Below are 11,819 nucleotides of genomic sequence, written 5' to 3' on the forward strand. Positions count from 1 at the left end.
GGCCTATTTTCAAAACCTGGGATCACACATTAGCCACAGACATCCTAGGTAAAACGGTTTAATCGGGTTCGTCATGCCGTGTGGTGTCCAGCCACATGGGCACAAAATAATGGCTACAAGTCCAGTTAACTAATTTTAAAATCAGGCATTAATCAATGTTTTACTAGAATCTACCTGTGATGCATGTGGCTAGAGTCAGCGTAAAGTCCTGACTGCATGAAAATCATTGTAACCTATTTATGTCACGTTAACGAAGAACAGCTGAAAACATACCGGGTTTATCAACTGCGGTAGCGATTTGGCTCCAACTCCTCTCCTTGTCATTTCTATATTCTTTGCACGAAATGTGAAATAAACATTAATGTTGTTTCCACAAATCATCTCCAATGTCCGCTGGACTTCGGGTTGCACAGGGTCAGCTGTTTGGGATTCCTCTCTGTAATTTCCCCTCAGAAAGCAGGAGGAGAATCCGGCTTTCTGATTGGCTACCTGTCACATTCAGCGTTAAGCTCCCAGTCGGGGAAAACCCCTGATTTAGATCGGAGCGGCCACGACGATCTACCGTAACACACCACACACTGCAGGATGATCGGTTACGAAATCACCAGCGAGAATCTTAGATCGGCCAACGATCTAAGATTGTCGTAAGGAGAAAATAGCGGCAAAAAATCGTGTAAAATTATGAAAGTGCACCAATGTCAGTGGGACCCCTGGTACGGCACACGAAGGCGGCTGGATGTTTTCATTCGACTGAAGAATGAAACTGTCCAGATAAATGAAGAACTCTGTTGGAACATATAAAAACCAGATAAGTTTTAACTGAGCGATCTTTAGAAATCCTGCCTGGTTTCTCACACAAAGTTACTGTTTTATTAATCTAAAATAGTTTTATAATTACAGCCTGTGCTCTGAACCTAAAATGTGTGGCTGGGTTAAATCTGATCGATGTTTGCTGTAAGACAGCTATTACACATCACACATATAATTACCGATGATTATATGCTGCTAGCATTCGCTCTGCCTTTCCTTCAAACCCTGTGCTTCATTTTGCTTTGTTAGCTTTTCTCTCTTGAAGAGAAAGTACCTGCGATTAAGGAAAAATGTTAATCTTTATCCTGCCGGTTTGAGAGCCTGTGCCAAATGGGTAGTAAAAAATATTGATGAAGATTTCTCAACAACAAAAATCTGACCTGATTGTTTCATTCTCTGTACAGTTTAAGGTGGATTTTTATTTTGCATTGCTTTGTGATTTTATGTCTGTGAAAAACACTTTATAAATAAAGTTTACTTATTGAAAACATGCAAACAGTATCAACAGATATAATCTTATAAATCTTTAAAACCAGTTATGTGTTGATTTCTGACCTTAGTTTTTGTTTGTAATTTGATAAACACAGACAGAAAACGATGCAATATGTGCAAATATTGCATTGTTTTCTTAATCGTCTCTTTTTGGATTTTTTGATTTATTTTGATAATGTGGTAAAAATGTTTCAGTAGATATTTTTTTGTGAGTTCTTTTAGCCTCCTTATTGGTCCCAAAGTTCAAAACCAAAGCAGATGTAAAAATAGAAAACTATCTAAAATAAATAAACAGCCAGTATGCGTCTGTCATTTCTCAGTCCACAGCTAAAATGGCCGACGAGGATTGAAACTTTGTATAAGCTAGTGCTAGCGCTGTAGCACAGCTAGCTGCTACACTGAAACAGCTTTGACTATGAGTGTGGTAAAAAAAATTTTAAGACACTAAGAAAAAAAAATTTAAAAGAAGGAAAGAATAAATAATACCGCAGCTAATCTCTGTGTGTCGGTCCTCTTTACGTATGAGCTTGCATTAGTCGGAATCACTGTTCACATCACTGTTGGCTGTTGCAAAAAGTTTTTAAAAAGTTTTAAACTCTGGCTTCAGAACTCTTGTGTGATTATTAAAACGCCAACAAAAAAAGTTTCTGTAATTGCAGAGAACTGCAGGAATAAAACTGGACTCTCCATTTGTTCTTGCTGAGGTGGATGGTAGCATTCGCCCTGTGGCACAGCTAGTTGCTAAGGCTAAAGATTAAACCTGCTTTTACTGTGATATTTTAAAATTATTAATAATAAGCCATATTAGAGCCAATATAGAGCAGAATGCCAATAAGAAGCAAGCACAGCTTAAACCGATTTTAGTTTTTTTTTTACTGATTACATCCAAGCTAGCAATGCAGCTTTTACAGGAAATTAAATATTAGGATGTATTAAAAGTATTATCTTTTAACTGCTGCTAAAGAGGTCAGAGATAAATGACCCAAACAACAACTCTTGCCACACTTTACATACTTGTTAGCATTGTTAGCTAGTTAGCTGCAAATTAGATGTTTAAAATTCCTTTGCGCTAATAACAAAGTGTGAGATTGTTCTGGTGCTAATAAAATATTGTTCACTGTAGAGTTATTATGGAGAAAAACTGAAATCACAACAGTTGTAGTAAAATATTCACTTGTTCCTCTTTAACATCAGTGCTGCAGTACAGCTCATTACTGCAAGAAGTTAGAAAAGTAAGCATTTATATTGTCAAAATTTGTGTTTGAGGATGTTCTCTTTATATTGGATTAAAGTATATTATACTGACTGTGTAAGCTAAGTTCATCTGTAAAAAATAAAACCATTGTTGTCATGTTGACTTTAAAATTTCATCTGAAAATTTGAGGTTTTGGAATTTTTTGTAGCTAAATAAGTGTATAATCTTGAAATAGTAAAATTAGGGTAACTTTAAAAACTTTTCAGAGCAAAAACTCATAAAAATCAGATTATGTTAATCTTTTATCTTCAAAATGAAACCAGTTAAACTTTAACTATAAAAATAATTCTAGTTCTCTTTTACATGTTTTTTTCTGTCAATGTTTTAGTTTCTACCAGTGAAACTTTTCCTCTTTGTACATAAATATGAAACGATGTAAATTATGGTGGGGTAAATCCATGGAGGATGCAGGTGTGACGGCGGTTCTGTCTGTTTGACTGAATTTTAATATAAATTATTCAGGTGCGGCTTCATGTTCAACCTGTGTGAGCCGACAGTGAGCCGCAGAGACGGAGGGAAAAACCTGAATGTTAGCATGCTTTAAAAACACACAAAGGAGCAAAACGATCACGTTGAAATGATGAAAAAACAGAGGAGTAAGGAGAACAATGAGAGAGCGTGGATTTGTGTTGGGCTGGAAGGCCGGTCACGCTGCTGGCTGGGCTTAAAGCAACACCTGAGTGGCTCTCATTCGGCCTGTTAGCAGCCAAAAATGGCCGTCGACACAAACAGGGAGGCAGGGATGATGGAGTTACCTGGATTTGGTTCAGCACATAATTCTGCCCGCTTCAGATTTGACCTGGATTCTTTACATTTTATCATAAAACCTGGGTGCCAATTAGCTTTGGATGCTAGCATGGTGCAGACGCTGGTGTCTGCCAGTCCTCCCTGCAGAGAGAGAGAGCCGCTCGTTTTTCCTGCTCTTAACGTGATCCTGGGCTGCAGAGACTAACAGACTAAACTCTGAGCTAACACCTGCAAATGTGGCTCATTGAAGCTGCCTGCTGTAATCCTGTGAGCCTGCAATCAGCCAGCACAAAGGGAATTGATGATAGGGTATTATGGCAGTATAGTAAATATGAGCCATTAAAGTGCCTCAGATGATGCATTAACTCCACCGTTTAGTTTGTAATTAGATGATGTGTGTTTGAGATCAGTCCCTGGATGGCAGCTCTGTTAAATTTACAGCCTTTGTCTTGATTTGAGCAGCTTAAAGTTTAATTAGTGTTTATTTTAAAAAGTTCTAATCTACTTGTGGTGTCATTAAAGCAATAATGATCTGCTAATTTAACTTGCCAGAAAGTAGAAATGCTTTTCATATTCAGGAGGATTCCTGCCGGAGAGCTTCAGTCAGGTAGCAAATACCACTTTATAGATTGATTATTGAGGTTTCCAAGACTTTATTCCTGTAATTTATGATGATTTTTTTTTAATTTACTGTTAATAAAAAAATATATAATGATATTAGACCCAGAGCTGAATTCATAAAGATGTGGATCCAGGAGCTGGGAACCGTTTGGTGCAACATCCACTGCAGAAATGCAACATCCTGCATAATTTTAATTACAGTAAAATTATTTACTGTAATTTCCTAATGCAAATTACAGTAAATAAATATGTAAAATTGTATATAACTGAGTATGAAGTGATGATACCAAAATACTCTAACTTCTTCATTTTCAGTTCAATACAAATCCAAAATATAATTATATGCCATACCATATGGGCTTATTACTCTGACAGGAAATGCAATGTCTGCAAAAAAAATATTCATAAAAAAATGTTTTAAAATAAAAATGTGTGGGCCGACCCCCCAAAAATGGCTCCCTGGGCTGCTGCCCCTGTAAGTCTGACTCAGACCAATAGAAACTATTTTAATGAGAACTTATTGGTTTTTCCAACCCACTTTACAGATTATTTTCTGATGTATTGTAACTGCATCAATGAAGTTATCATCAGATATTTTCCTCCGTAAAACATGGAGCGTTTCGCTGGCGTCCATCTTGGATCCCGAGGATTATTGTTAAATGAACCTGAACATCCAGCAGCGCGTTTCTGATTGTGCTGCGATTTTATCCTGCTGATTCTGAAAACGAGCAGCGAATCCAAACCTGCAGCCAACAGACAGCATGACGTCTCATGTTTGCTCCAGATGAGCTGAAAACGGTTTGAGTCGCTGCTCTGCCAGGCCACATTCATTTTGAACAGTCTGAATCATCTTGTGATCTTTCAACATTTGCAACGGCTCAAACAAAACCTGCCGTATGAGAAGTGATATGGTAGAAACACAGAAAATGTACATTTTATTTCTGTTTATAATAAAGTTTGTTATTTAGTTCTTCTGCAGAGAAAACTCTGAGCTGATTCAGATACTATGAGATATTTCTGCTAAACTCGGATTAACTCTGGGCTTTCCAGGCTTTCTTCATGGGATTATCGTCTTGAAATGAGTCCAGATTAAAATAAATTTCTACAAATTGATGCTAAAAGTTTCTTTTTTTAACGATTGATTTTTGGATGCAGGAATAAAACTGAAACTAACTCTGATAAAATTCCCCTTTTTGATAATTTCTAGGGATTCAGTAAAAAATAATCTAATTAAATATTGAAGCTAATGTTCAAAGTTAGCTAAGATAATCTGAAAAGTGTCACATGTTTAACTATGTCATTAAAAAACATGATGTTAAGTATTAATTTACAGCTTTCATTTCTCAGTATTGAGATTTAATGGCTGGATGTTTTCAGATCTCACAGAAATAAATATAATTTTCATTCTAAACCTCAGATTAAAAATATGCTAGTATGAACAAGTTTTATGCTGATCGTTTATACAGATTTTAAATTTTGGGGGGGAGGAAGGAAAATGATATTTGAGATCATTTCTAGAACTGAGTAAAGATTAATACTTTTATTCTGGCAACATTTCTGAAAGGTCATCATACAAATGTTATATATATTCTTAAAATGTTCTTTCTTTTAGTCTCAGTAAACGGCAATATTTAGATAAAATATGATTAATTTTTAATCAAACATGTCTGTAGTTCATGTCGACACGTCGGGCGGCTGCAGCTTCCAAACTAAATCCGGGTTGCTCCAAAACAACGGCGGCTTCACTCAGCTGCATTTAAACACTCAAAGCAAACGCTGCGCATGTTTGTCAGAAAGTCACTTCTGAAGCCACAGTCACACACACACACACACACACACACACACACACACACACACACACCCGTCGTGCCTGGTTTCAGTGTCAGCGGCGGTGATGATGGTTCAGGTTGGGCTGACGCTGCTAACCGCCTCCATCAACACGCAGCAGCCGACTTTCAGGCAGAGCAGCAATTCTCTCCTGGCGCCAAAGAAAACAAAGTCTGCAGTTCACACACACTTCACACACACTGGCATGGCCAAGATGCACAAAGATCACAAAACAAAATGAAATCTAAAGACCCCAAACATCACTTCCTGTCAGCGCGAGCTCACCGGCCTGGAGGGCAGGAAGTGATGTTTACTGGAAGATTTTAGGTCCAAAATATTTAGATGTTTGTGTTTTCAACACAGCAGTTTTCACCACTTTGTGTGTGTGTGTGTGTGTGTGTGTGTGTGTGTGTGTGTGTGTGTGTGTGTGTGTATAAAAGGTTTCATCCCTGGTTGGTTTAAAACCTGCAGCATTGGACAGTTAATCCCTAAAAAGAACTAGTTCATCCAACTTATAATGAACTGATTCATGTTTATAGTTCAAGAAAGGTGTGCAAACATACATGTAGGTCAAAAGGTTCATTGATCATAAAACTATGTAAATTGGATTATGAAAATAAATTAGCTTAATGGAAAAAGGTTAATTTAGAAAAATCACGTTTTTACACCAGGATCAGCTTTTTAATTTTTTTTTTTTTTTTTTTTTTTTTTTTCGGTTTTTTTTCAAAATCCCAAAGTAAAACTTTCGGTTCCTAGCGCAAAACNACGATCTAAGATTGTGATAAGGAGAAAATAGGGGCAAAAAATCGTGTAGTGTGAACTATTGCATTAGGTAGTCGGATGTGCCCATCTTCTCTATTTAAATCTAGTGATTACTGAAGGCTAATATAGTATACAGACTTCATAATCTGCACTCTTGGTTGAATGCAGTATTTATTTCCACTTTGGCTTTATGTTGTTTAGTTTTTATTTAAGTATGTTTTTTGTTAATGGAGACAGAGAATCACTTTTATTTTTGGTTGTTTTGTTTATTTAGTTTATTAGTTCCAGTGTTATGTGTTCTTTTGAAAATAAAGTGTATCTATCTATGGCAGGAAATCGCAGGCATTATTATTATCGCAGGCATATTATCGTTTATCGCAATAACTTTTTAGACAATTAATTGCTCAGCAAAATTTGTTATCGTGACAGGCCTAAGCACAGGTGGTTTAAATTTCTCTAGACTTCACTTCATGAGTTCCAGAACATTCACTCTCATTAATCCGCTCTGCTGGCCTCAGCCACAACATCCCTGTTTTTAAAATCATGAACATATAAAAGGGATCATCTGCATTATGACAGGCTGCAGCTTGGCTTTGGTTTTTTAGCGGGTTTGGCGTTCAGGCCCACCCTGGCGGTTTCCTCAATCACCGCCTGAAGTCCTTGCTCAGTCAGAGCCGAACACTCCAGGTATGTCACCGCACCTGGGTTTCAGAAGAAAACAGGAAGATGGTGAACACAAGCAGAATGATTCAGTGATATTCAACAGGTCAAAGGAACGGATGCAAAGGCCTGAAAAGCTTAGCCACCTTTACTCTGATACCCCTAAAGTAAATCCAGTAAAATAAATTTACATTAGAAATCACATTTTAGTAAATGTAGATATGGTCCATGGAGGGTAAAACTGCTCACTGGACGGCTACAGTTGGTTTTAGCTGTTATGTTGTCAGCACAGCCTTATAAGCCTTATAAAAAGAAAAAGGGACACAATGCTTTGTCAAAACTACAACAACTAGACAACCAGGTCAGAAAAAGTTTTAATAAATAAAAAATAACGAGGGAGAGGAAAGTAGGTCAGTCATGCTAATTTGACGTTAGCAACCTAAACATGTAGATGTGCTGAGCAGTTCGGTGGGTTTCAGTTCAGTTTAAAAAAAAAGCCTACATAACAACCATGACAGATCATCAGTAGAGAAGGTGTGTTAATTTAGCTAATAGCAGCGGTAGCTAATCTACCACAGCAATCAATTTTTAATAATCACAAAATAAATATCAAGTCTGAAAACGTAAAAATATAACAGACTGAATGTTCTGTTCTTTATGTGGTAAATGGTTTTTCGGTGTTTAACCCTAATACATTGGTGGCGTTGCTGTTTGCTGCTATGGCAACAAACAAGTGTTTAGTGTAGCTGACGGAGAAAGCAAGAAAAAAGAATGGCTGAGTAGTTTTGAGTTGTTCTTCAATGGTTTTTCTGCGTTATTTTCCCCTGTGCTGTGGCACACCGCACTAAATTAAACATACCTACAGCTCCAGGTTTCATTTTGTTAATGGAACTGTTGTAGCACAACAGTGCGGCTGCAGATGGTAAATAAAAGAATCGCCTTTTTGTCCTCCAGCGCAAAATTTCTGGACATAAACAGTAACATGCAATATGTCTATTACGACTGGACAATCTAATTATGCTGATGTAAAAATGACCACTGAGACCAAATCTTTAATAGAACAGAAAAGTTGAGTCATTTCTATTTCCCTCTCATAACAAGAGATCAATTTAAATCAAAGTAAGAACATCCAGCAGATCAGAGAACAGCTATCTACCTATTTCTTCAGCCATGGCCAGGCCCTGGTCATAGGTGATGGGAGAGAGATGCTCCTTTTTCAGCTTTTCTATCCTGTCTGTGTCGTCTCTGAGGTCCAACATGGTGCCCACCAGGACGACTGGCACTCCGGGGCAGTGATCTCTGACCTCTCCGGTCCACTGCAGCAGGAGCATGGAGACTGGATCAGTGTTCACGGCATGGCAGCAGCGTTTTTATTGGTGAATTATCACAACAAGCAGAAATGTGAAGGCTCATGCATGATGAGTTGCATCCAAAACATTTAGAGTTTTATCTACATGTTTTATTCTTTTATAATATCAAAGTAAAATCCGAAACCTGACAGTAAAACTTTAGATTTTTTTTTTCAAATTGTATATTTTTATTTGTGTTCTTCGGTTTAATCCAGAGGTGTGCAACCTGCGGCTCCAGAGCCACAATGGCTGTTTACAACTTGATAAAGAACCAAGTCATGATTTTAAATCTACAATAGAACAACACTAAAAGCAACAGTTACCTTGTTTTGATCTATTTTACTTTGTCCATCATTAGATTGGAAACCACATGCTCGCTTTTGTTTTTTACATACTTGTATTAATATCCTGTTGAAGAAAATATACCCATCCTCTCTTTGCGAGAGGTTTTCAAGTTTTTACTTGTTGTAAAATCTAAAAATAGAAATAAAATTGTTTTTTTTTTGAAAAGACAACAAATTCCCTATAGTAAATATTTATAAAAAAAAATGGAAGTTGTCATTTTTTCAAAACTTCGTTTATGATTTGCAGCTCTAAATGTGTTTTATTTGGCCGGACAGAAGGACCAAAATGGCTCTTTGGATTGTTAAGGCTGCAGACCCCTGGTTTAGTGTCTTTAACATGTTAGTTATGAGTAGAGTCACCTTGCTTCGCACATTTTCAAAAGATGATGGACTGGTGAGGGAAAAGCAAAGCAGGAGCACATCCTACAAGGTAGAAAAACAACCAAAGTCAAAATTCCATGTATAACATACTTACATGCTTAATTCACATCAGATGTTGGCAAAACATTTAAAATCTTCCCATACGGTTTGACTGAACTGGCTATATTTATTGATGAACTGAATTTGTTTGTCTTGACATGTGAATATAAATAAAATGAATTATGTTTCTATTGGGGATCAAAGATCAACACAAGGTAGAGTAAAACTGAAGTTGCAGGTAAACGATGAATAATTTCAGTCATTTCTCACCTTAAAATCTGAAAAACATACCATACATCAGTGTTTGGCTGCTTCTACTCTAACACCCTTAACAAAAAAATAACAAAAAAACAAACAAACAAAAAAAAAAAAAAACAATGCATCTCGGCTTCCATGCACCTCAAACTTCCAGAAAACTAAAAAATCCAGAGCACAGAGTTCCTTTAAATCAGTACAGAAAACCCACCTGCTGCTTTTGAACCATAACTAATGGGACATAGAACAGCATGTTTGATGCGTATTGATCGATGGCACGTTAGAAAACACAATGTCTGCTACTGGTTCCACAACAGTTGACTGAATGAAATGGTGTTTGTGCTAATGGTGGCTAGCTGCTGTGAGTCTCCGTGGAAACACACCGTCTGTGGGAAGGACAGGCGTCTTAACCGGTCATAGTCGGATAATCCGCTGTGGTCCCACACATCCAGGTTCACCTCGTTCCCGTCCACCGTCACACTGACTTTATAATTGTCCATCCTGCAGGTAGAAACATTCACTTTCAAAACAGATGACTTTCATTTAATCTTCAGTCACATTAACAAAAGAAATTCACCAATTCCCATCACAGTTACTATGACCAAAAGGTTTCTTAAAGTGCTGCTGTGTGTGACTTACACTGACGGGGTCCACTCCTTAGGAAAGCCTGCGGTGTAGGTGATGATCATGGCTGATTTACCCACAGCCCTGAGAGGATCAATGAGGGAAGCCTTTCAGGGACGGTTAATCATTCAGAGTCGTTGATTTTAATCAATATGTTTACTGATGCAGGACAGAAAATAAGTATTTGACACACACCACCATTTGCTTAAGCATGGCTAAGTTAGCCAAGTTACTTTTAACACTTTTCCCAGTTCCATCTTCTAAATACATTACCACTAGCACTTGTTCCTGGGTTACTTTTATCCACTTCAATTAAATTCAGATTGTTTTTATGTTCTCCAGCTGGTTTTGTTTGAGTCACAGTTATGAGCTTTCCATTGACCTTTTAAAAGATTGACACCAAAAATTTCAGTGGAGTTCCACTTGAGATAACCAAAGTAATGCCAGTACTGTACCACTGTTTGAGAGCCTTGGTTATTCCTTATGTATGATGTACAACATGCCAGTATGAAGTTTTTATTAAGTTTTGGTCCAAATACATTATTGTAACATTCAGATGCTGTTACACCTAAAAGATGCATTAAAACACACCTACTATTGTTGAAACATCCCTGTAAGTCAAATTCACCTGTACAGGGACATAATGTCACCTGAAATCTAACTTTTATCAAAGTTTTTTGTTACTAATAATTGTGTCACTAAATCACATTTGACTAGAGGCTTGTCGTACATGATATTAGCAGTCCAAGATATTTTTAGTACACACAGCTGTGTTCATTCTGTGCAAAGACAGAGTAAACAGCCAAAACCTCTTTGGCTTCTTAATCTTTAGCAGCATCTCCACCGCAGTGATGCTGTGAATTCCTGGGAGCTTTTTACAACATTTAAATTCAGCTGAATTTGATTGAAATATGTGTGTGATTACAAAGTTTTAAAGCTATTTACAGATTTCAGTGTTCAAAAAAAGGGAACCAAACAGCTCCAGTTGCTCAAAAGTACTGAGTTTTCATCACAAGTAGCCTGACAACAAAATCTGCTGGCATGTTAGACCTACAGCCACCAGGTGATTTCTAGATTAACCCAAACATTTGCACTGACTTTTATTCCCACTGATGAAGACAAAATATAAGGTAATATAGTTTAATTTGGAAGAAAACTTTATATTGACTTACCCGTCCCCCAGCAGCACACACTTTACCGTCTGCATTGTGTAACGGTATGACGTCAATTTCCTGTAAAAGAAAGAAAAAAAAAAAACAGGAGTTTATTAAGCAATCACAACAGTGCGTATTAATCAAGGGAGCATAACACTGATTCAGACCGCATTTCCATTTGTTGGCGGGTCCATGAACGCAGCACGGCGAGAACTTGGACAAGGTAACAGTTCTGATTGGTCAGATTTTCATCTCAAATCCGATGACAGCAAACACGAGATTTTGATCTAATAGCGGAAGAAGAAGAATTGGAAGAGGGGGATAAAGAAGAAGAAAAAGTTCCAAAAAATGAAAGAAAAAATCAACAACGTTTCATTTCACGTTTACTGTTCTCCGGTTGAACGGCAGAGGCCATGTCTAAAATAAGAAGTGTTCATACAACCCAACGTGACGTTTGGGAAGATAAAAAAAATACAAACTCCATCTCTTGAGTCCATGT

The 11,819-nt window shown here is 37.3% G+C and overlaps 1 protein-coding gene across 1 annotated transcript; it reads right to left on the reverse strand.

Moving 5' to 3' along the window:
- Nucleotides 1–6,800: 6,800 nt before the first annotated feature.
- LOC106961755 (ras-related C3 botulinum toxin substrate 1-like) lies at nucleotides 6,801–11,819 on the reverse strand. Its single transcript, XM_015055716.1, has 7 exons — nucleotides 11,488–11,819; nucleotides 11,339–11,398; nucleotides 10,182–10,250; nucleotides 9,926–10,043; nucleotides 9,228–9,290; nucleotides 8,331–8,490; nucleotides 6,801–7,215 (listed from the first exon to the last, which is right to left on the reverse strand). The coding sequence occupies exons 1-7, from the start codon at nucleotides 11,496–11,498 to the stop codon at nucleotides 7,085–7,087; spliced, it is 612 nt and encodes a 203-aa protein (XP_014911202.1). The 5' UTR covers nucleotides 11,499–11,819; the 3' UTR covers nucleotides 6,801–7,084.

Source organism: Poecilia latipinna, unplaced genomic scaffold (genome assembly GCF_001443285.1).
Source record: "Poecilia latipinna isolate Pla-1442-1.1 unplaced genomic scaffold, P_latipinna-1.0 Scaffold58, whole genome shotgun sequence".
Lineage (NCBI taxonomy): Eukaryota > Metazoa > Chordata > Actinopteri > Cyprinodontiformes > Poeciliidae > Poecilia > Poecilia latipinna.